Genomic DNA, 25960 nt, shown 5'->3' with positions numbered 1-25960 from the left:
AGACTTACCTGGCTAACTAAGGGTCTGATTCATCAAGGTATTTTCCATAGACAAAGAATGGAAGAAAAGCCTAAGTGAATCAGGTGGGAAGCCGGATAATGCTGAATATCAGCATTTATCTGGCTAAGTTAGCCAGACAAGCGCCACCGCACCTCACGTAGCCAGATAAAAGAGTTAGCTGGCTAAGTGGAAGCCACTGACAATGGCAGAGTTTTAAATCCCCAAAATAGTACCTGGTGACACTTATTAGTGGTTTGAGGATTTCTTGTTCAAGATTTAGAACACTAACTTAAAGGAGGTGGTTTAGACATTTCAAGAGCCTGTCAGCTCAAGATTTGACATCTGAAGTTTTTTTTCCTCCTAATAATAAATACACTTTATAATCTGAATTGAAAAAAACATTTTTTGCTTGTGCAATTGACGTGGTATCACCAAATACTATTTTGGGGACTTTTTTTTTTTTTTTTTTTTTTAACACCAAGAGTCTCTTTTGTTGCGAGATTTTTTAAATCCTGCCATTTGGCTGACTTAAGTTTGAACGTGGCCAGCCAAATGGCACTGAATATTGGGCCCAAGAGCACCATCACAAAAGATTAATCCTAAATAGGTTGCCGCCAGTGTTGGAAAAATATTTGCAATGAAGGCAGCCATACATGTGCCAGCAGCAGTTCAGCTTCATGGCAAGGACGCTGGCAAGACAGCAGCTTGTAAATGTGGTAGGGGGTGGCAGGAGACACTGTTTGCCTTTGTAGCAACAGAGAGGGAGATAGGAAAGAGGGGAGGCGGTGAGCAACAGGGGGTGAAAAGGAGATGGAGGTTTAAGAGAAATACTCAACCACAAGTCTTGTGTGGGTTTTAGCATAATTAATAGTCTAATACAGTGTCTTGGAACAGAACCAGCCTGGAACTTATTTCCTTGCCCAGTAGATGGCAAAGGGAAAAAAAAACCCCCAAAACACCACACAGATCCCTACATTCTCAAAGACCCTACTGCACGAGTAAGAAATACACATTAATTTATGATTTACCATCCCTGCTCGTGTCATTTAAATTAGCCCAAAAAACAAACCAAAGGAAAAATGATAGAAATCAAGGGAAAAAATATCAGGGTAGGATGTTAACTCCCTTTAAAAGAAGCAAACATAACAGCAGAAAAAGATCATGCAGCTTATTTAATCTGCCCATCTACACTAACTACTCAGCTCTACAATTCCTATCATTCCCTCAGGGATTCCCTGTGCTCTTGCTTTCTTAAAATTTACCTACTGTCCTTAACTCTGTCACCTCCATTGGGAGGCTGTGCCATGCATCCTCCACCCTCTCTGTAAAGAAATATTTCCTTAAATTATTCCCAAGTCTATTGCCTTTCAACCTCACTCCAGAATCGCCTTTCTATTGAAAAAGGCCCATCTCCTGTGCAATGATACCACAGAGATATTTAAACAGGATCTATCGTATCTCCCCATCTGGCCTTTCCTCTAGGGAGTACAATTTGAGATCTTTAAGTCTCTCCCCATAAGCTGTAGAATGAAGACCACACTGACCATTTTAGTAGCCGCCCTCTGGACAGACTCCATCCTGTTTATATCTTTTTCAAGGTGCGGTCTCCAGAACTGTACACAGTAATCCATGTGAGTCTCGCCAGGCAACTATACAGGAACAATATCCCCCTCCCTTTTTCTGCTGGCCATTCCTCTCCCTATGCACCCAAGCATCTTTCTGGCTTTTACCAACACTTTATCCACCTGTATGGCCACTTTCACATCACCTGATACAATCATCCCCAGATCCCACTCTTCTTGTGTGCTTGTAACTTATATATCAAAGTAAATGTCAAACAACCAACCATTCAATAATAATAATAAAAAAAAAATAACCTACAAAAATACAATAGATAAACCTATAGGCAAAAAAAAAATAAATTATATATATATATTTGTTTGTTTACTGTGATATATATATATATATATATATACATATATCACATATATATATATATATATATATATATCACAGTAAACAAACAAAAACTGGTTCAAAGATAAAACTGAAGGGCCAACTTGGCTGTTTTTCATCAACAAATGCCTGCTTTAGGGAAAAAACTAAAAATGTGTTTCTTAAAATCCTGCAGAGAAAACCAGTGGTTCTTATGCATCAGCTCTAAAAGCCAAGGGCAACGTTCAAACTGTGCACACTTTTTAAGCACAGGCTTTACAACAATTTTCAAAGGGAAAAAAGTTCCCTTTATAAAATGGAGCTGGGAGTTCATGCACAGGCTGCACCTGCTACTTGTGCAGGTATTTTTTCCTCAGAAATTTACACACATACTTTTTAAAAATCAAAAATTCTTAAGTGTTAACCTTGCCCATCCTCCGCCTCCAGGAAGACCTTGGTGTGTGTACTTTTACTTGCAAACAGGGCGGGCAATTTCCAGAAATCCCATTTCTGCGGGTAAAGCCATGTTTTAGCCAAGGAATTGCTTTTGAAAACTACCCTCACAGTGTCCTCTCCTCTCAGATATACAGACTTAGGTCCTTTAGTTGTATCTCATATGGCACTGCTTTACTGGCCTCTCTGGACTGCCTCCAGCCTTTCTATATTCTTTCACGGATATCGCCTCCAAAACTGGACACAATATCCTATAGGTGACATCTCGCCCATGCCCGCTGCAGAAGCACTGCCACCTTTTCTACTGATTAGGCCTCTCCCTATGCAGCCTGGCAGCCCTCTGGTTCCGGCAAACGCCTTATCACACAGTTTTGCTTCTTTAGATCATCAAACAAGGTTACCCAAAGGTCCCTCTCTGACAGCGGGCATTAGATTCTCTGTCCCATCACGTACCAGACCCTTGCATTTCTGCATGCCAAATGCATGAGCTTGCTTTTTTTTTTTTTTTTGGTATTGAACTTTTACCCGCCAGTCACTTGAGCAGTCCTTACATTTTTTCAGATCTCTTTTCATTCCGTTTCCTCCCTCAGGGATGTCCATTATTTCGCAGATCTTAGTATCATCTGCACAAAAGGCAATCTGCAATATCGCTCACAAATACGTTGAAGCACTCCAGTAATCACTCTTTTTAGTTCTGCGTAAATTCCATTTACCGTTACCCTCCGTTTCTAACGAACCCACCACCTTGGGGCCCAACTCCAGATCATTTAGTGTATGTGGGGTGGTATCCTGAAATCCAAGGAAATCGCATCCAGCGACCATCCTCCAGTCCCCCAGTCAAAACAAACCGATGAGGTTTGTTTGACACTGTCTTCCTCTGGTGAAACCATGCTCCCTCGGATCCCGTAACCCATCGGATTCCAGACACTTCACTACCCTCCATCAACTGGTTGATGATTAAACCTCCTCTTCGTTGCCACTTTTATGAAGAGAGACCACATCCGCCCTTCTCTGGTCCTGCGGGACCACTTACGTATTAAACAGGTTCTTCAGCAGACCTGCCAAAACCTCTCTGAGCTCTCGTAATATCTTAGGATGTGTCCCGTCTGCCCCCATCACTTACCCCCCCCCTCCTTTCAATTTTGCTAATTCCATACAATGGTGCGACATCTGCCCCCACCCCAGTATGTGCTTCTACCAACAAGCAGCCGGCCTCCTCCAATCCTTCTTCAGGGAATACAGAACAAATCTGTTGCTTTCTCCCTCTCCTCGGCGTCTTCCAATCCCACCTCTGCCCTTCCTCCTCTCACTGACACCTGTATCTCCTCGGCTAGCTTTTCCATTGCCCATGCCCTGGCCAGTCTTCACTTTGAATGCATCATCTTTTTGCCCTTCCTTTGTAAAACCAAACCAGTCTCTGGATTTTTGTTTTACTTTACACAGTATTAGCATTGCTCCCCAAGCACAGGGAATGACAATATCCAATACTGTGAGTGGTGATCTGTAACAAATGCTGCTTGTGCACAACTGCAAGAATAAAAGTGCAGAATAGCAGAGGTCGCTCATTGGTAGAGTTACAAGCCCAAAATGGCATCAGTGGTGGGTTTTGGGGTTTTTTTTTTTAATGATTACTAGATGGTTGTTTGATAAAGACTTTGCAATATAGGTTACAAACTAACATCCTACCTTGATTTTATCCTCAGTTTCCACTTTTCCCATTTTGTTTTCTCTCTCTCTCTCTGTGGTGGTAATCTCTCTCTTTTCATGCAGTCATTGAACCCAGCCCTACAGGTACCCAGAATCTGCCAGGAATGAGAAGAAGAGAGTCAGCCTTGAGTTTCTCTGCTGACCCCAGAGCACTTGATAACTATTAAAACATCCTCCCTGGCCGTGTCTGGAGTAACGAGGCAGCTCGGAGCATTAAGCTTGGATTCTGGCCAGAGCCAGACCTTCTGTGTACTGTACACGCATTTCAGAAATCTGCACAGCGGGGGGTAACACTCACCTGGCAGTCACTGCAATGCCTCTAATTTCAGATTCCCTAAAATATTTCCTTTAAACCTCAAGAGCAGCTCTGCCAGAAAGAGAGTCACCTATTACCTCATATTCAATGGAGCAGACTGGTTCATACCGCCTGCGATGACACTGTTAACATCACACTCACTGCGTGGCATCTGTCTCCTTGCCACACTGTTCCATTTCCTGCAGATCACACAGGTCTCTGCCCTGCAGCTGGCTCTGCTGCCTGGCCACATTCTCCTCTCCCCACATGAGAAACGTGGATTTCCCCCGACTGCCTCATTCTTCCCAGCCAAGTCTTATGAAAGAAACAGAAGGATCTGTGCCATGTCCACCATTCTAGACCTGATGCTTGCTGTGCCCCTGCACTCCAAGCAAAGGGGGGCTCAAAGCTGCAGGTATTCAGCCAGGAAGATGGTGACTATCTTGCAGAGATTCTCAATGGTTGGAGGATGCAAATTCTCCTCGGTGTCGTCCATGGTGTGCCAAACCCGTGGAAAAGGTGTGGAAATGAAGTGCAGCACGGGCACACCTGCGGAGAGAGAAACAGGGAGGAACAAGATAGCACGGCCACAGAGGACCTAACAAGGCCTAGAAAGAACAGGCTCGCCTCACACCCTGCAGGGGCACTGGCTCAGCAGTGGCTCGGGCGGAGCAACCCGGCGCAGCCGCGCACATGTTATAAAATCCGGGGTCGGTGCGTGCGCAAGGGGATGCACACTTGTGCATGTGCGCCGAGCCCTAGGGGAGCCCCGATGGCTTTCCCCATTCCCTCTGGTCCCCCCCTTCCCCTACCTAAACTCCCCCCCAACCTTTATTTTGTTAGTTGCGCCTGCCTCTGGGCGGGCGTAGGTTGCGCGCACTGGCACTCGGCCAGCGTGCGATCCCCGAGCCCAGCAGCAGTGGAGAGGCCTCTGGCCATGCCCACGCCCCGCTCATTTTTTTTCAAGACCCAGGACTTACACGCGTCCCGGGGCTTGCGCGCATGGCCGGGCCTATGCAAAATAGGCTCGGTGCGCATAAATCCACCTGGATTTACGCGCATGGGCTTTGAAAATCTGTCCCTAAGCTCTTTGAGGCAGGGGTGCACTGTATCGCAATACTTATCACCACTGTACAGCACTGCATATACCTAGAGCGCTATACAATTGTAAGTATTATTATAGAAAAGGGAGCTCCCAAACACCATGCTAGGACAACTGGGACTGTACCGGGCTCAGGGAGAAGACTGTGCCCCTATCACTGTGCCGGGACCCCTGGCTCAGTACTGGCCTAGGAGGGAAGAACGCTGGGATACTGGCTCAGAGCTAAGACTTTCCCCAGTGTTGGGCTAGGACACACTGGTTCAGTGCTGCTCCTGCGATCCCCCTCATTCTTCACTCACCTCTCTGCAGGAAGGGAATGTGGTCATCCTGTACTGGCCCGTAGTAAATATCCTTGCGGAAGTACAGCTGCTCCTCGGGGTGGGACTGTAGAAGGCCCAGCTTGTGCAATCGCTTCTCTGAGAAACATAACAGAGAACCCATCACATGCTTCCATCCCCCTGAATGGCACCTACTGGACAACAGACTGGGTCCAGGGAGGCTTCCCTCCGAGGATTGTGAGCAGGCTTACAGAAGGAGAACAGAAAACCTAACCATCCAGCACCTACTAATGCTATTTAGTTGTTTTTTTTAAACGTTTAAAATGATTGTCCTAGAAAATAAGCAGTGAGAAAATGCTGGGTCTACATATTCTATTATTATTTCTGCAAACAAATTGCTGGGGACATTGCCCAAAGCTTCAGGGAATCCCTAAATCACAACTCCTTTTTGGGCCCTGCAGTTTCCAGTTTGGCTAGAATCAGGAACCATGAGCCTTTATTCACAGGTGCCTGGGAATCCTCCCCTCACCCAGTACCAGTCCACAGCAGAGGCCCCCCTAGGTGTCGCCACTGCAATACAACCAGAACTCCTGCTCCCACCAGGGGGGCCTCTGCAGCCGTAGCTGACCTGAGCCAGGAACTGGACCCGGGGGTCCTCCGTGCGGCAGCGACAGCACTGCCACTGAGCCGACTCACGGGCCCATCTTCTTGTGCGCTTCCTTTAAATCCCTGCCATCGCAGACCAGAAGCAAAGCCTGGCTGGTTCTCTGGCCCGACCCAGTTTGGCAGTATTTCCTCACACTTCCTCTGGCTTCATGTGACGACGAAAACGTCGCCATCTCATAAGTTATTGATGCCTGCCAGATAGCTGAATGTCGTCCCCCTCCCCCCCGCCAAGTGTTTGAAGCCTCTCTGCATAGGGTTTGTGGTGCAGCCTTCTGAAGAGCTTCCTCTACTCTCCTCAGCATCCTTCCAAGGTCTCCCTTCAGTGTGCATCACCCAAATACGCCTCTTTTTGAATTTTTGGCCTGGTAGTTTCTTCCAGCTGATCTACAGCTGTGGCCCCACCAGCCTTCATGCACGACTATCTTACATTCCCCTTTCCCAATTAATGGACCCAGCCGTTGCAGCAAAAGTCCTTGGCCGGAAGCCATGCACCAGGGCTCCCTCCAGAACCCTGCAATCATGGACCCTACATCCAGCCACAAGGTGTCACCACTGCATGACAACAGTCTCCTTCCCTCCCCCTGGGAGGGGGGATCTGAACGCTGCCTCTGCAGCACCCTCAGCTTCAACCGGACCACAAAGTCCGGGACAGGGGAATCAAACCCAGGTCCTATCTAAATGGCAGTGTACAGCACTGCTGGAGGCACCTGAAATGACCCCTGCACCGCCGACGAGCCAACAGGCTGGGCCAAGACACTCACGTTCTTTCACGTGCGGCATCCTTTCATCGGTAAACACCTGCCAGAGACACATAAGCAAGCTAATGCCTTTTTTAGCCGGCATTATACTGACACATCATCGACAGCCTCCATCTGCATCAGAGGTATTTGTTAAAGGCTTTACAAGAATAATATTTGGAAACGTGGGAAAAAAATGTTTTCAATTTCACGTTCCTGTTGCCTTCCATAAGGAATGACTGCAGTCTAAGGTGACGGCTCCATTCTCCTTTATACCCCCACACATAATTACAGCCAGAGGAAGTCAGCAATCATAGCATCCAGCCTTTGGAGTTAGAGCCTCGGTGCCTGGCTGGACGGAGACTGGAATGGCCAGTACCTATTCTGATGAGCCGGTCAAACCAGTGCGATGTCACCGAGAAGTGGTTGAGAATCAGCGGCTGAGGGGCTCCCAGGAGATCCAGCAAGACAAAGAGACTCTACAAGAAATTAAAAAAAAAAGGACTGTAAGAACGAGGGAACAAAGAGATTGTGTGTGTATGTGGGGGGGCAAGGACTGCCCATGAGGAGAGCCAAAAGGTGCGAGCAATTAGAAAACGGTACGGAGGGATTTGGCAGAACCAGCATGCCACACTAACTACAGCCAGCAAGAAACACGGGATTTGTGTACGCATGTCAGAGAACGTGTCCCACCCATGACAGCAGCCTTGCATGCTCTTCTCCCAAGAGTAGTGCACTAACCCCTGCTGCCGCACCCTAGGTCATCCCATCCCCTCCTCGCACCCCTGTGGCTATGCCTGGGCCTCCCTCTCTGTTTGTTTAGTGGTCACACTGCAGCTCTGAATACAAAAAATAAAAAAGTTACTGCTCACTATGGCCTGGATCTCTGTGCCATGTGAGGTACCAGGTAGGTGCTTCGTCTTTTCCATGTGCTCAGCAAGGTGCCGTGATCCAAACAGCGAGTCAGTGTCGCTCCACTCCTTGAAAGCTTCCTCCCCATCCAAGAAGAGCAACTGCAGAGTCATCGCCGACTGCTAAAAGGGAGACAAGAAGAGGAAGAGAAACAGTCATGTCAAGAATTAACTGAAAAGTTCCCCACACAGCTAGGACAAAATACCTCGCAATGCTAGATGTCTAATGCAGGATGGGAAAATTGATACCGAAGAAAGAATGATGGGGTGGACGACGAATGAAGACTGGCGATGCCTGGGGAATGAGTGGTTGTGTAAACAGAATGATGAAGGGTTATAGTTGGCTATATGAATGGCAACTGATGAAAATGACGACCAACTGATGACGATACTCTGCCCCTACCTGCTCCTTGCTCCTCAGCAGCTCCTGGTCCAGTGCAGACACCACCTCTAGCATGATGGCACAGGGCACCGCAGAATCCGTTGCACCCACAAACGCTCGACCTTGCTCATCATGGGGGAAATATTTGGAGTCATAATGGCAGGCAAGGACCAGACGGTGCTGGGCCTTGGGGTCCAGCGTTGCAATAATATTGGAGAAGGTCAAGGAGCCAAATGGAGTTTTGTCCTGAAAAGTGTTAATGTCCACCCTCCATTCTGCATCCAGAGTGCTCAACTGATCCACTATGAGCTGGGGAACAAGGCAAAAGGGGCATTAGAAATGCATACAGAATGTATTAACAAACAAGCAAGCTTCAATGCGGATGCTATAGCACATAGGGTACAAAGCTGGCGGGCCAGATATCTCAGTGGCAGAGCTGCTTAGCCTGCTTACTTTTTTACATCTAACTTGCCAATGTCATTTTCCTCATTTGGGTCAGCTTTCCATTTTTTTGAATGATACCCTTTTGGCTTTAATTGCCTCTTTCACCTCATTATTAAACCACTCTGACAGACATTTGGTTTTTTTCTAATGCATGGCACACATTTTGTTTGGGCCTCAAGGATGGTAATTTTAAACAATGTCCACGTTGCCGGTTTAACTTTATGAATTGCTCCTTTTACTTTTTCCTAATTTCCCCATTTTATCATCATTTCCCCTTTCATAGTTAAATGCTACTGTAATGGTTTTCCTTAGTATTCACCCTTAGCATTCACGCAGTAATTAATGTCAAATTTAACAACTTTATGAGCACGGATTCCAAGCAGATGCACCACCTTTCTCTCTTGCATCAGGCCCCCCCCTGCTGGATAAAGTGGAGAATGGTACGGAGGGAATTCATTTTAAAAACTTTTCCCAGTGCAGGTAGCTGTTCAGGTCTCCTCGAAACCAGGATAGGCCTCAATCCTATTGACCTCTTGGGAATCGGAAGTAATGAGAATAAAAGTTGTGCTCAGTTTGAGAACCTGGAACCTGCTCTAGGAGATTTTACCTCCATTCAAAGCTGAGGTAGTTGCAACTGACCTGGAAGGAAAGTCCTGAGATATTGGGGGGGGGGGGGGGGGGGGGGGGGGGGGATGGGATGGGGCACCACACTCCCAGGAAGGATTGAATTCTGTCCCCCACTGGGCCAGGGTTCTCCAAGACAGGCAGGTCAATGACTGGGCCCAGATTTCGTATGGATCTGCTGGGATGTTTTTGGCTACCAGTGTTCTCTGGCAAGATCTAGCTGGAAGCTGTTGGTTCTGCTGCCTTTGCGTCTATAAGGATAGCAGATAATAATGGAGAAAGAACGACAGGAACATCTGAGTGTAAGGTCTCTTGCAGGAGATCAGGGATCACCTAGACATGGTCAGTGGAGCTGGTGCTGTGGGCAAAGACTGAACCACTACATTTTGTTCTTTGATCTGAGAAATTGTTTATCTACGTTTCTCGATGATGTAAACAAGGGAGGTCTGTGAGTTTCTCATGAATATGCTCTCGGATGCTGCTGGCCCAAAGCCATGCCATGCATCTTGCCCCTATGGTAGCTGCTGATGTTCTCACAACAGAATTGAAAGACTCATAAACAGAACGTACTAGAAGACAAAATAGCCTCTTCCACATCTGGCAAAGGTTGTGGTGAGAAGGGTTCACTGGTATCCAAGCATATGAATGTTTTCAGTTTTTGTATGCAGTCAAGGATATATTGAACTGAGGAGTTAATTCATTTAACATGGAGCCCTGAAACACCTTCTTCCTGAAATTACCAGGAAGTCTGTGGTCCTTTCCTGGAGGGGAGTTAGAATGAAGTCTAGTTTTCTTCACTTTACGTGCCAACTCAATGACCACTGACAGGCCCACTGTTTTTTAGAAGATGCATTTTTGAATTGCCTCTTTCAATTCGCCATTTAACCAAGCTGGCAATCATTTGCTCTTCCTTTGATCTTTTTTTAATGCATGGGATATAGTTTCTCAGATCTTCCAAGATGGCATTTTTAAATAATGCCCATGCCTTATACAAACCTAACCTTTGCAAGTTCTTTTATTTATTTTCTACTTTCCTCATTCTAGCATAATCTCTCTTTTTCAAGTTAAGTGCCACTGCGCTTGTTTTATGTAATATCCTCCCCCTCTGGTGAATATGTCAAACTTGACTGCATTATAATTACGATTGCTAAGCAGGCCCCCACCACCACTGTTCCCTGCACCAGGTTGTGCATTCCATTGAGAATAAGATCTAAAGTAGTTTCATCTTTTGTCAGTTTAGGACCAGGTGCTCCATGAAGCAGTCATTTATGGCACTTTTACCTCTTCATTGCACAGCACATACTTTACCTCTCGTGTTTTTCTGCTCCCTGGGGTGCCCGGGTACCTTTCGATCAGCATGGGTTTCAGGTGGGAGGTCCAGAAGCGCTGAAGGCTCACCTGGGACACCAAATGTTTGACTTGAGTGGTAGAAACACTTTTGGGTTTGTGGCTGACCTGGATGGAGAAGGATGAAGAGTCAGTCAGTGATGTATGAAATCACTAGGAATGTGCCTTCATTACATCCATAATCGGTGGGTTCCCATGGGGAAATGGAGAATATGAATACACACATACTCTCTGTTTCTCTGTGTGTACTAGAAAGTCGGCGAGGTACACGGGTATCCACCCAAACGGATGTAACAAATGCACATCCCTATCAATCACCATAAGAGGGAAGGTCACAAGAGTAGAGATTAGCCAGTAGGCATGCTTTTACTCCCAAGCACCATGAAAGAAAGGGCACAGACCAGAGGCATTAAGAGAACGATGCTGTGGGGTCACTGAAGTGATTATGGGCTAGTAGTGATGCTTTTAAATTCATTACTCTGCTCCCCTAAACCCTTAGGAGCAGCTATGTTTGCAACATTATCCCAGACGACATGAAGCCAGATTGTGTGATGTAATTTATAACTAGCACAGACCACTCCAGGCCAAGGTACGTGTGAAGTCATTTAAAACATTGCAATGCACATGGCAGCTTCCCAAGCCAAGGCAATGGGTGGGGGGGTTGGAACATGGAGGAAGGGCAAGGAAAAAGAAAAAAAAAACACTGTACAGATTTTCCAAATTTCCTTAAAAGTACAGCTCGTAAGTCATGCCCCATGGATACCACCATGTCCCTTCTAGCAGTGCAGAACAGAATAATGGCTGCCATACAAGTCCTGGAGAAAACGGACTTTCCACAGGCTACAATACCTTGTACTGCTAGTATCCGAACAGAGATAAAAATACCACACAACCCAAAAGGAGACCAGAACTCTCAGTTCTTAGGAGAATGAAACATGCCAGGAACTAATTCTTCATTTCAGGAATAACCAGACTCATGTGTTCAACACAAGTTTATAGTTATATATATCCCCTTTTCCAGGTCTTTCCTTAGGGCAGAGCTTTCCAAACTTTTCATGTTGGTGACACACTTTTTAGACAAACATAATTTCGTGACACAGTAATTCAGTCTACCAGCAAACCAGAAGTTAAAGGTTAAACGAACAAAATGTATTTCAACAATTTATGTATGTTTCCTTAAATATATACATAAATAAAATGTTTCACAACACAACCTATCTCATAATAAATATTTGCAGGCTTCCACTTCCTCAATGCTGATCTCGTACATTGTGAGATCGGCATAGAGAAAGTGCTACTCTTGCACATTCCCAAAGATTACATGTGCCAATCACTAAAAAGTAATTTTTTTTTTTACCTTTGCTGTCTGATCTTAGTTTTCTAATCGGTTGGTCACAGGCTTTTTTTTCCACCTTTCCTTTCTTGTTTTTTTGCCAATTCCTTTTACAGGGTCTTTTTTTCTATTTCTTTTCTCTCCATCTGTCTTCCCTCAAACACACAATCAGGTTCTCATTCTCACACGCTATCTCACACATTCTCACACACACAGGCTCTCACTCACATGCAATCTCACACATCCACAGCTCTCACTCTCACATGCCTCTCTCTCATACATACATACATACTGTCTCTCTCGTGCACATGCTGTCTCACTCTCACACACACAGGCTCTCTCACTCCTACATGCTCTCTTGCTCAAGCACAGGCTCTCACTGGCACATGCTGTCCCTCTGCACGGGTTGCCGAAGGATGGGCTCTTCCGAGGCCCTGATCTTCCCTGGCCGTGACATGGGATCTGCAGCGGCCCTGCTATCGGGTTTCCTCCTCTTCTCGGGCCGTCGCGACGTGGGATCCGCAACGGCCCAATAATGCTGCTCTTCTTCTGTACGCAGCAGATGCTCCTCCTCCTTCCTGCCCACACGGCTCCGGCAACGTTTTTCTTCCAGGGCTGCACAGGCAGGAAGGAGGAGGAGTGAACGTGACCCTTTTCTTCGGGCCGTGGTGATGTAAGCTCCACCACTGCCCGCCGATCTTCCTGCTATAGTTCCCTGCTTCCGCCGGCCCTGTGGACTGGGCGACACACCTCCACACTACAGGCGACACACTAATGTGTCCCGACACACACTTTGGAAAGCTCTGCCTTAGGGAAAAGGGGACAGGCCTTCAGGAACCACAAATGGCTCTGGGAAATGCAGTCCCGCAGGCTCTTCCTGGCGGCAAGGGGTGGGGAAATAACCTGCTCCCAGGCCCGATGGATCTATGTCAAAGACACTCAACAACTTTTCATACCAGAAAGGTTGTAACAGGAAAAAGAAAAAGCTTAAAGCTGAAAATGATGGCAGGTAACAAAAATTCCACTTCTGGAAATAGTACAAACATTATAATTTAGAGTCACACAGTTTTAAAAGTGAAGCACTTAGAGCTCCTAAAGTCCCTTTGATCTCTTCTGCCTTCCAAGATTTCTTTAAGACCAAAATGGGACCCTATGTGGCATTTCTCCCTGTGATGCATGTACGTTACAGCTCCTTGGAAATTTGGATACCCTCCTCTGAATGTTGCTTGCTACACAATTCACCAATATACCAGACTTCTCTGCTCAACCTCATGTTCTGGACTGATTTGGATACATACAGGGAAAGTGAGAGCTATGGCTGCTTCCATTGCTCATCTTCAAAAAGTACCTATTGAAGATACCTGAAAAGCTACAACTTGGTCTTCCTTACATACCTCTCAGAGACTGACAGTAAATTTGGGCAGGCAATTTTTGCAAAAAAGTCTAGACTTGCTGTAGTCTACTCTGCACGGAGAGGGCCATGTTGCTTACTAAGTAAACGCTCCGATACAACCCTCAGCTTTGGACTCTTCACATGTAATAGCTAATTTATCCTGCTCAAAGGAAAAAGCAAGTTTACTTACCATAAAAAGTGTTTTTCATAGATAGCAGGATGTATTAGCCCATGAATACCTACTTGCCTCCTTAGAGAATAAGCTACATAGCTAGATTAGCTCTAGTATAGACTGAAGAGACTCACAGGGCAACTCCTGCACATGCTTAGTAGAGCTCAAAGCTAGTTTGGAGAGATGAGTCCTTTCAGTGCCATCATATGACATTGCCCACATGGTATATCTAATTCATTCTGCTATCTGTGGAAGACACCGTTGACAGTAAGTTAACTTGATTTTTTATAAAAACTAGTGTCCTAAGTGTTGCCGAAATCCAACTGTATATGAAAAAGGCAGTGCTCAAACATGAACAAGTGACTCAGAAAATCAAATGAGGTCACAAATATAAAGCCACTTGTCTTAGACGTAGATACAAGCACAGGCATGTACAGACAACCGCTATTCTCTGTGGCCTTACCAACAATCCATGTACTTAGAATATGTCCTTTTACTGGGCTATGTCAAGACAATAGTTCTCAGGGCAGCTGACACAAGTACTTAATTAAAATGTTACTGGGTTGTACTTTTTTTTTGACACGGAAGTATTGCAAATTGCCCTGTGTGCTTTTGAAATATGAGACAAGAGAACGGTGACCTTTCTTTCCTAAGAAGTGATAAGTCCTCTTTAGTAAAGAGTGCACAGAAACCCAAGATCATGGGAAGCCACAATGCTCAGCACACCTGCAAACTATACATAGCTGGGATAGAAGCAGGAATGCCTGTAGAAGTGCCGTTTGGTACACCGGGGTTGTGGGGAATGGAATGGGGAGGCAAAGGATGAAGCCAGTGAGAAACCAACACATCACCTTTCACTGCCCCAGAAAACTTGCATCCGCAGGAGCCAAATCATATATACAGGCCTTTATTAGCTCTCTACGTGTCTTACAAGAAGGTGGTAAAAAAAAAGGGGGGGGGGAGGAGGGGGAAGAAAGGCTGCAGGAAACAGCAAAAAAAAAAAAAAGGAACTGGGTACAAATACAGCAACAGAAACCAGTTTCAATACATTCATACTGTGAACAAATGTATAACTGGCAACAACAGCTTGTGTTCTTGTAATTAAGGAGATGTAGTCTACTCTAGGTAGGGGCAAAGGCAACAGGCTGAGTTAGGACATCTGTAACACAAGGTGGAAACCCTGTGTGTCCTCGGATGAACCGCTATACACAACAATGCTCCTTCTTCCTTTTATTTACCTAACATATTTCTAAACGCCTCCCCAAGCCACCTAGGGAGGGAGGGCCTGAGGCAGCGTTCGGCAAAGATGGCCCAGAGCAGAACTAGGGCTTTTTCAGTGGCAGCTCCAGTTCTTGCCATCTGAGATTTGAATGGAGGCAAATCTTTTTTGCTTTTCACAAAAAGGTAATGTTTCTTTTCTCAGCTTAAACTGCTCTGAATAAAGACTGGTAAATAACAGGTCGATACTGTAAGACCGCGGGAGAGCGGACGAACGCCCACTCTCCCGGCGCGCGCACCAGCCCTTCGCCGGTGCGGGCGATTCAGTATTTAAATGAGGTGACGCGGGAAGAACGGGGAAAAGGAGGCGCTAGGGACACTAGTGCGTCCCTAGCGCCTCCTTTTTGTCAGAAGCGGCAGCTGTCAGCGGGTTTGATAGCCGACGCTCAATTTTGCCGGCGTCGGTTCTCGAGCCCGCTGACAGCCACGGGCTCGGAAACCGGACGCCGGCAAAATTGAGCGTCCGGTTTTCGGCCCGACAGCCGCGGGCCGAATTCAAATTTTTTTTTTTTTTTTTACTTTTGGGGACCTCCGACTTAATATCGCCATGATATTAAGTCAGAGGGTGCACAGAAAAGCAGTTTTTACTGCTTTTCTGTGCACTTTCCTGGCGCCGGAAGAAATTAGCGCCGACCTTTGGGTCGGCGCTAATTTCTTAGAGTAAAATGTGCGGCTTGGCTGCACATTTTACTTACTGGATCCCGCGCGCATACCTAATAGGGCCATCAACATGCATTTGCATGTTGAGGGCGCTATTAGGTGCTGCGGGTGGGCCGCATGTTTTCCTCCCCTTACTGAATAAGGGGTAAGAGAAAACACGCGTCCAGAGCAGGCTGACAGTGCGCTCCGACGGAGCACACTTTACTGTATCGACCTGCTAGTGAGCAGATGGATGCTGTTGTGGGTGTTCTTGAATAGTTGTACTGTTTGTGGGATGTTTGTTATACATTTTTTGTGTCTGCTTATTTTTTACGTTTTCTTATTGTATTTGTTTACTAATAGTAACTTTTTAAATTTCATATACTTAAAGGAGGTGGAACCTCCAATAAATAACCCCTAGAAGAGGGCATCTGCCTTAACGACTCATATCTGGTTGAGCTTGTGTGTGTGGGATCTTAAGTAATGCATTAGAAAAAGGGGGAGAGAGGGAAAGGGAGACTCATAGCAAAGAGGGGTCACTTTGCTATATATAGCATTACAATAGGGTGGACTTAAAACTCAAGGTGAGGGGTCAGGGTGGGTAATGCTTGGGTGGCAGTTTAAGATACACCATCTCAGCTACAAACAGCACAGTAGACACCTGGGAAGATTAGGTGTCATCTGGAGCGCTGAGAGATGAAATAAAAGTACATTTGTACACTGTACTCTCTACCTAGCCTGACTGACACTCTACATAACTCTTCCCCCCTCCTTTTGGAGCTACTAGCTGCGACCCTAGCAGCTACATTTTGTGGTACTTGGAATTTGTAATTAGTTCTAGCCAGGAGGCCAACATACAAAGTGTTACACTAATCAAGCAGGCTCCTGACCAAAGACTGTAAAGCTGCTCTAAATGCCTTCTGATCTATATAAGGGCTGAAGTGCCTAATAAGACATGATTTGTGGTAAAACCCTCTGAACCACAGCAGAGATCCTTTTGTGAGCATGGGGTGTCAAAACAATCCCAAAATTCCTGAGCTCTATAACTGGTTTCACAGTTAACTCTTTCCCAGTTCAGAAGACTCAATTTATGGCTCCACCTCCCCAATACACAATTTCAAGGAATTTTTTTTTTATACCCTTTATTTATCATTTTCCAAAATTACAACAAACGAGCAATCCTGTTTGATAGAAATGAGACATTTAACTCCAGAAAAATATAAATAGGAAAACAAGAAACTTAAACAGTTAAAGTCTAACACCAAGCCCACCAAAAAGGAGGACAGAGGACAGGAGACAAATCAGTGCATATTCGTGAATAAAGACAAAGCATACTGATTGCCGAGTTAAACCCAAATATCGCCTGTAAACCTAAGATTCTGGAGTAGATGACAGTAGCTTGACAGCATTACCGTTAAGGAAAAGCTGAAGCAGTTTAGGTTCAAAGAAAACATAAGTATTAGCAAACATCTGGAACGCCACACCCCCGGACCTCAGACAGGAAACCTGTCTACTAACTTTTAAAAAGAAACTGAAAACATGGCTATTCTGCCGAGCCTTCCCTGCCAATAGCCCAACAGCCTGATTTAGAATTATCATGCCTCCCTCCCTTTCTCCATTGTAAATAGTATTTTATTTATTGTATATAGTAATCTATCTTCATTCTCCCCCTCTTTTTTTCCTTCTCCCAGTTAAGGCAACCTTGTTAGAATGTAACTTTTATGCTCCTTCAAATTGTCTCTTGTTATATGGTTGGTTATAGTTCTGCTTCGTTCGATGTAACCCGAGTTGATTTGATCTGTATCAAGAAAGTCGGTATATAAAAGCCTTAAATAAATAAATAACACATTTTGCTACACCCAGAAGTCAAGTTGATCAAGTTACTAAATTAACATTGTTAATCCCTCTAAGAGTTTATTTTTATCATATTGATCAAGTTATTATGTTACTATTGTTCTACCCCTTCTCTGCCTTCCCTCCCTCCACTATCCTCTTACCCTTCTATTATTAAGTTATTTTTGTTTAACGTAACATCTTTTCCTCCTCTTTATCCGTTCTTTGTACATCACATCGGTTTACATACGAACTTCGGTATATAAGTGTTAAATAAATAAATATTGAAGAAATGCCTTCCTCCTAACCTGCGTCTCTTTACAGACACTTTCTGTTGTTGTGTTTCTATGTAAATGTAATGGAGGATATGATTTACGGTATGGCTTTGGAGTTAGGTGGTATGAATGACTGGTTTAAAGGGAGGTTTGTTTTGTTAGCGGTGGAGAATGGGGTTTGGTTAGCAATCATTTAGGGGCAGATGTAATAAAAGTCATGCTAAAATCGGAGTTAAAATTTTAGCACAGGTTTTATTTAGTACACATATTAAAAACGGGGTTGCCTTAAGCTAGTGGGATGCAAATTCAGCAGGAATTTTAAAAAGCATGCTAAATGAAAAGACAAAAGCGCTACAATGTGGGTTAATTTGAAAAATCTGCACTAATGCAGAAAAGTGCTTTACCACAGCAGTAAGGCGCTACATGCTTGAAGTTGGAAGGAGTGTGACCAAAATAGCCTTGTATGCAAGACTGGCATTTTGACTCGGGCACAATCTTGCATGCAAGGCCATTGGGATAAGGCATGTCCGGTGAAATCAAAGGGTAAGCTCTCTAGGGAAGGCACCTACAGTCCAACAGTAAGCACTTTGGTGCTGTGCATCCCTATGGCTGTAGTTGCCTGTTCAAGCTTACCCTTGATTTCACTTGGCTTTTGCATGGTATTTCTCAGATCCAAATATGCACTATACATACTTTATTTGCATTTTCCTTGAATGGTGAAATTTATATTTATCTGTTAAGCTTCTCTCCTTTAGTCTTTAGCAGACCAGTCCATATAGGTGGGATGTGTTCCTCTGGCCACCCATATGGACTGGTCTGCAGGACAAAAAGGAAAACATTTAAACAAAATCTTTCCTGGGTCTGAGGTGGAATACCACCACATAGACAACACTGCCCACCAGAAATGTGTATATGCCACTTCAGACGCAGGGGTTAAATTTCCAATGTAAGCTCTCTGAGGAAGGCACCAGTCACAGCTTTTCTTTATTTTCCTGAACAGCTGGACAGCACAGGCACATGTGATGATAAAGTGTGTACTGTTCAGATGTTGATGCTTTCCTCATCTATTTAATTTTATTTATTAAAATGTAATTTACCACTTATAAATCAGATTAGCCAAGCAGATGTACAGAGGAAAACCTGTGCATAAGAGTCAATTTATAAAATATAACTAAATTAAACAAAATATACATAAGTGTGTACCATTCATTTGTTGGTACCCACCCAGTCTATGCCCTTTTTTTTTTTTTTTTTTTTTTAACTGTAAGTGCATTCCCCAGAGAGCTTATTCTTTTATTTTACTTACCATTCCTTGTCAAATTGGCCCTGAATGAGAGAATGCGTGCACAAGCTGGGATGCAGAGTACCAATCTCACATGCAATGCCATTTTGGCAAAGACTTGGAAGAAAAATCAAAGCATAAGCTCTCTGGGGCGGACACTTAGCCAAACAGTATGCACTTTGACATCCTGCTCAGCTGTAGGTGGCTTCTCTCACTAGGGCTGCACTGCTGTGGCACTGTCTGATGGGCCTGGACTGCTTTGCTCCCTAACCGGGACTGAAAATGGCCTAGGGCCAACCTGATTGCTCTTAATTCTAATACATTTGTGGAACTTAGAACCGTTTAGTGTGGCCAGGACCAATGTGCAGTCTGGCCCCCAGCGTGTGCTCCCCATCCCCGACAGCTCACGTCTGTGGGGAATCCAGAGAGGGGAATCCAGAGAGGCTGCTCCGGAAAGGTTGTTGGGAGTCTAGCCACCACCGCAGACTCTGCCTGCTTCGGTATGTCAGTGGCTGACTTTGGGGTGACAAGTTGTACAACAGGTGCGCCTGAAGAGGGCACAAGACACTAACCTGATTACTTCTGCCATGGAGCCCAGGACCTGTAGAGTTCTCCACACCTGTGGAAGTAGGGCTTGTGACAGAGCCTGCACTTGCTCCTGCAACTTCCCTATCCTTCTGTCTGTTAGATACCACTCTCCCTAACTTGGTGTTGAAAACTACCCCAAGTACTCTAGCGTCCGAGATGGCTGAAACTGGCTCTTTGCCCTGTTTACCACGCATCTCTGGCCCCAAAGTTCCTTCTTCTGGCTGCACTCCCTCCCTGTTTCTCTACTTCGTATCAGCTAGGCCCTCCCTCTTCTCTGTCTCTTGACTCTCAGTTCCTTCTCCTCAACCCCCATTTCTTGTATCTCCTACTCGCCCCGCTCACCATTTCCCCGAGTCACACTTCTCACCTGCTTCTGCTCCATACTCTGCTGGCTATTACTGCCGCTCTCTCTCTCCAGATTTAGGTAAAGCCACAGACACAGCAGCAGCAGAAAGCCCAGAACCAACCATAAGGTCCGCAGCCGGTTGACCCTTCTCAATCCCCAGTACAGCGTGGACCCAGGTCCAGGTAACGACTCACAGCCTGGGGGGCACCCTCGAAGAGCCCGCCGGGATCCCTTCGACATCTCTTTAAGATTTAGGGTGCTGGGGCTAAAGTGTCTCTCAACTTCTCGAAAACACGGCTGCAAATCTCCGCACGAGCTTATTGTACCCTCCTTGGAAGGAGAAGCAGAATTCTCACCTGCCCCCAAACTAGATAAGACTGGGAAAAAAAAAGAATTAAAACAGCAAGTTTTAAAGTCAATTATGGTCACCCTCTTGTTTGCCAGGGAATATCCATCTCCCACCCACTCGCCGAACTCCACCCCGCTTCCGTCCTACACAACTCCCCGGTCTTGGAGCCGCGAACAGGCACGTGAGTGCGCCTCCAACGCTCCTTCCGGTATGGGCGGGATCACGGTTTTCCCCGGGCCGCAATTGGAAAAGGCTATGACAGAAGGGGCAGGGGTAGCGATGAAGGAGGAGCTTCGAGACGGGATTGGTGACTAGGGGAGGGAATGAACGACGGGGCAGAGTTTAGAGACAGACCCGCGGCGGAGGTTGCGTCACGACTCAAGTGGCCAGAGGTGTGGCTACAAAAAGTGTAGCGCGGGCTGAAACGTGTCACGCGATAGTTTTATTTTTCTGCGCGTGTGGACTTTCTTTTTTTTTGCATACGTTTTCGAGAAAAAGTTCAAACAGGCAATTCCACTCGCCTGTCTGTCCTCCCACATTTTGGCCCCACCAGTCTCTCCCCCTCTTAGCTCAATCCTCCCATCTTGCACCCAAGAATCTCCCTTCTCTCAGGGACTCGCTCCACAAGCCTCCCATCTCTTTCAGTCCCCCCTCCAGTCTCTCTCTCAACCCTCCTCCTTGCTACTTAATAACCCCGCCCCAACTCTTTTCCTCAATCACCAGGTCAGCCAATAAGCCAGTGATGTTAACTCCAACAAGCCCTTCCCCTATCAGTGCTGGCTGTCTCTTTTGTACCTACCGTATTTTCGCTCCATAAGACGCACTTTTTCCTCCCCAAAAGTGGGAGCGAATATAAAAAAAAACAAACAACCAACAAACTACAACTCCCCCAAGACCTGCCAAAAGTCCCTGGTGGTCCAGCTGGGGTCTGGGAGCGATCTCCTCCTCTCGGGCCATTTGCCCTTTCAATGTCACAGGGGCTACCGGTGCCATTGGTCGGCCCCTGTGACATGGTAAGGGCAAAGGGCCTTTTTGATTACTGGCAGCCGACGGCCCGAGTGCAGGAGATTGCTCCCGGACCCCCGCTGGACCACCAAGGACTTTTGGCAGGTCTTGGGTAGGGGGTTGTAGTTAATTAAATGTAAAGGGTTGGAATAGTTTTTTTTAGGGGGGGAGGTCCCCACAGAAAGAGAAGGATAAATGTTTTCTGTTCTGGGGAGTGGACCGAAATGACCCTCCCCAGATCCTGTCGATGTTCTGCTGTACATCTTCCCGCCTTGGCCATTGATCGGCAAAGTGCTCAGGCGAATAGAGATCCATCCAGCGGAGGTCATCCTGGTAGCTCCAGCGTGGCAGAGGCGTCCATGGTTTGCAGACCTTCTCAATCTAGCAGTGACGGGTCCGCTGCGATTTCCAGATCTTCCAGACCTACTGCATCAAGGGCCCATTTGTTTGGAAGGAGTCGATCGCTTCGGTCTAGCGGCATGGCTTTTGAAAGGCAACAGTTAAGTCGCAAAGGCTATTCTCCAGCAGTAGTGGCTATGCTCCTGCGATCGTGTAAGACATCCACCAACCTAGCGGATGTTAGAGTATGCAGGATTTTTGAGTCTTGGTGTCTGGGCCGAGAGGTGGTTCCTTACCCAGGCCTCAGTGTTGAATATTCTGTGTTTTCTTCAAGCAGGTCTGTCCAAGGCTTGTCGTGCAGTTCCCTTAGAGTTCAGGTGGCAGCTCTTGGTTGTTTGCGTGGCTCTGTACAATGCGTAGAGTTAGCGGCTCATCCGGATGTAGCACATTTCCTATAGGGAGCAAAGCACTTGCGTTCTCCGCTGAGGCATCCTTGTCTGTTTTGGAGTCTGAATTAAGTCCTTACAGCTCTATGCTCGGTACCTTTTGAACCTTTGAAACGGTCGACTCTGAAAGATCTTACCTTGAAGGTAAACTTTCTAGTGGCCATCACATCGGCTCATAGAGTGTCGGAACTCCAGGCTCTTTCCTGTAGATAACCTTTTTTTGCAGATTTCGGAGTCGGGGATTTCATTACGGACAGTGCCTTCTTTTCTTCCGAAAGTAGTAAGCGTGGTCATATGGCCTCCAAGACTACCATAGCTCACTGGCTGAAAGAGGCTATCAGCTCAGCCTATCTGCTTTGTGGTAGATCCCTACCTGTTGATCTTCGGGCCCAGTCTACTCGTTCGCTAGCGGCATCTTGGGCAGAGTGCCGCATGGTTTTTCCTCAGGAGATTTGCAGGGCGGCTACGTGGAAATCCTTACATACGTTTGCGAAACATTACAGACTGGATGTCCAAGCACCAGGTTCCGGTGGATTTGGAGAAGGGGTGCTGCGAGCGGGCCTCTCCGGATCCCATAACAGGTAAAGTAGCTCTGGTACATCCCAGGAGTCTGGACTGATCCGGGAACGTACAGGGAAAGGAAAATTAGTTTCTTACTTGATAATTTTCGTTCCTGTAGTACCACGGATCAGTCCAAAGTCCCGCCCATCAGAGACATGGTAGTAAGGGAGAGTCCGCTCACTACTACTTGAATTCCTTCTTTTCGGCTCTGCACAAATTGGACTGCACTGTCCTCAAGTGGTTCTACAGGTTCAGTTCCCAGAAGGGTGTTGTGAACCAATTGGTTCTGTTTTTTCCTTGTTAAAGTGTTATTGTATATAGTTAAGATGGTTTTGGGGATCCATTCTGCTTTGACATTAAGTAATACTGCCGGACTGTAGGTGGCACCATCCTATATATAGGCGGAGTTTATTTTGGAAAACTGCTCTGTCTCCATCTGCTAGAAGGGGGGCAAAACCCAGGAGTCTGGACTGATCCGTGGTACTACAGGAACGAAAATTATCAGGTAAGAAACTAATTTTCCTTTAGTTTTGTCTAATTCTTTACAGGTTGGAGATTTGGTTCTTAGGTCTGTTTTTTCACTGTTCTCACATGGTGTGCATGGGACTTAAAGGGTGGAATTTTCCTGATTTCTTAGCCACTCACGAGCGAAGAAAAAAAATGTAGTTGTATGCATCATGAGGTTGTGATTTTTAATCAAGAAAACAAATTCTATTAAATAAAGTTTCCTTGTACATGTTTGATTATATTTCCCACAGCAAACTTTGGGTTTTTTGTTTTTTTTTTAACCTTCTCAACTTCATGTTTTCTTTGGCTGAAGGGCTCCTGGTAGTGGAGGGTCTCCCACTTCACGATGGTGTTGGGGAGGCGGGGGTGGTGTAGGGTGGAGAGGTGCTGGCTAGCAATATTACGGTGTCATGTTCTCTTGGAAGATTCCCTCATTCCTTTTTCTCTCGCTGTATGGCTGGGCAGTCCTAGGTATGTTGGTGGATGTAAGCAATAGGCTTGTTTCTTTTTTCTCTTGGAAAATTCTCTGCTCCTTTGTGCTGTCTTTGCAGGTGTATACTTCTACATTATTATTAAAAGCATAAATGGAAAGTAAAAAAAACAAACATATACATACTTTTAACTCGCTTTAAAATGAGCTTACACTATTTGAAAGCTGTTTTTCTTTTTGTTTGTTTTTTAAGTTGCTTATTTTGAGCCAAAGCGAGGAAAGGGAATTCATAGATTTAGGAGGCTGATTAGAGAAAAATCTCTTGTGTTTTTTTTACAGTGAATCACAAACTAACATGAGAGGAACCCTGATCTTTAAGAAAGTGACTGGGAAATAGTGGCAGTAGTAGCACATACAAGGCAATTCTTTCACTACTGGAGTCAATTTTTGAACCTTATCCTTTAAGGATGCCACGAAACTGCTGCAAAGCCATAGAACAACAAATCAAGAGCAGAGGCCTGGACACTATGACCCAGGCAGGTAGTTTGAAGAAGTTGGGTTGATGTAGCTTGGAGAACACTGAAGGGCACCATGAGCATCCTTAAAATGCATAAACGGAGTAGGGTTCAGTGGTCTCCCTCTCCACCAGGGCTAGCACAAGATGTCAGGAACTTAAATAACAGCACAGGCTGCTCAGGATAAACATTAGAAGGGACTTTGTAACTGGGAGGATGGAGGCATGCCAAAACAACTTACCTAGGGAGATGGTACATAAGAACATGCCATGCTGGGTCAGACCAAGGTTCCATCAAGCCCAGCATCCTGTTTCCAACAGTGGCCAATCCAGGCCATAAGAACCTGGCAAGACCTTCATCCCTGGATATTTCTGTCTCTCTTCTACACACATCGCTCTGGGATGATTTGAGCATCATTGATTTTGTGTAGCAGGAGGATGGATTAGTTCGGGGGAGGGTGTGTGACCAAATTTAGTCTGCACCAAATAATCTCCCATACTCACTTTTTGAGCTACATTAAATATTTTTTCATATAAGAGCAACAGTTATAACCAGACCAGGCTTGCAGGATATTCACCACGAATATACAAGATATATAGGTGCATATAATGAAAGCAGTGCACACAAATATATCTTGTATATAGTCACAGTGACTATCCTGACAACTAGGCCTGTTTGTAGCCCGGACTTCACCACTCCTGGATTAAATGATCCTTTACTTGAAGTGACTTTCAAGTCTGTGGAAGCCACAGGTGAGCAGGAAGGCTAGTAAAGTACTTATGATAAGGGCGGCATGCTCGTTTTGCAACTGTAGGACAAGCTTTGACTCAGACCGACAGCTGAGTCTAGAGCCCCCCCCATTGCACTCCCGCTCCTACCACCATTCTGTTGCTCACATCCTAAGCGCCTTAGGACAGAGACCTTTTATCCAATGCCCTGTACACAAAGTGTGCTGTGTGCATGGCAGTAATTATATCCCTATCTCTGCACAGAGTAGTGTTCTTCACGCTAAGGGCACAGAGCTAGTGCCGGCTTCCTCTTTTTCTTCACACCTTCTCCAGAGGCTTGGAGCCAGCCCTAGAACACCCTTTCTGTTTTTTTTCTGGCGGCGTGCAGCTCTCACTGAGTTTAAGGCATGCCGTTCTGACCAGAGGGTGCGCTGCAGCTCAACCTCACTGAGCACCAGGCATCAGAAGAGTTGTTGCCATCAGCAAGGCTCTGGGTAGGGGAGGATTAGAGCTGGCTTGGAAGGGATGAGGGTGAGCACAGGATGTTAGTGGCTGACTGGTGGGAGAGGCAGGGAACAGTAAAGATTGGCTGGGGTTGGAGGAGAGGGTGTGTATTGGGGAAGACAGGGTGTGCATGAGAAGTACTTGGGAGGGGTTTTGGGGGGGGGGGTGGCACAGAGACTGGGGTGGAGATTGGTCTGTTGCATCATTGAGCAGGATCCCCTTGGTCACTACGCCATCCATTGTCTTGTCACAATCCTGGACCTCACATTGAAGTTTTTTTGCCAACATATTTCCTGCTTGAAAAATAGCACTGAGCTCTAGCCTCCACTACACATGCTGGTCACAAGCCAAGGACAGACAGTTTTACAGTGTACTACCAAAGATAACTGGCGCTTTGTGCAGGCTGTGACAGACAGACCAGACCAGGGCTCTGCAATAACCCGGTTTCTTGTTACAGTGTGAGAGATGAGCAAAAAGCGCATACCAGCAGAAAAGGCCACTCTTTCTTCTTCAAGCTAGCGTCATCAGTTTGTAAACGTGTTGTTTTGTAATAAGG

At 45.9% G+C, this 25960-nt stretch overlaps 1 protein-coding gene across 1 annotated transcript; it reads right to left on the bottom strand.

The window, feature by feature from the left end:
* Positions 1 to 451: 451 nt before the first annotated feature.
* Positions 452 to 20659, bottom strand: QPCTL (glutaminyl-peptide cyclotransferase like). Its single transcript, XM_029571029.1, has 7 exons — positions 20042 to 20659; positions 10843 to 10989; positions 8488 to 8775; positions 8046 to 8207; positions 7553 to 7652; positions 5792 to 5908; positions 452 to 4939 (listed from the first exon to the last, which is right to left on the bottom strand). Exons 1-7 carry the CDS (start codon positions 20258 to 20260, stop codon positions 4794 to 4796), a joined length of 1179 nt encoding a protein of 392 aa, XP_029426889.1. The 5' UTR covers positions 20261 to 20659; the 3' UTR covers positions 452 to 4793.
* Between the last annotated feature and the right edge of the window lie 5301 nt (positions 20660 to 25960).

This window comes from Rhinatrema bivittatum, chromosome 11, assembly GCF_901001135.1.
Source record: "Rhinatrema bivittatum chromosome 11, aRhiBiv1.1, whole genome shotgun sequence".
In the NCBI taxonomy this organism is placed as follows: Eukaryota; Metazoa; Chordata; class Amphibia; order Gymnophiona; family Rhinatrematidae; genus Rhinatrema; species Rhinatrema bivittatum.
Note: the sequence above shows the minus strand (reverse complement) of the source record. Positions and strands in the feature narration are given on the sequence as shown.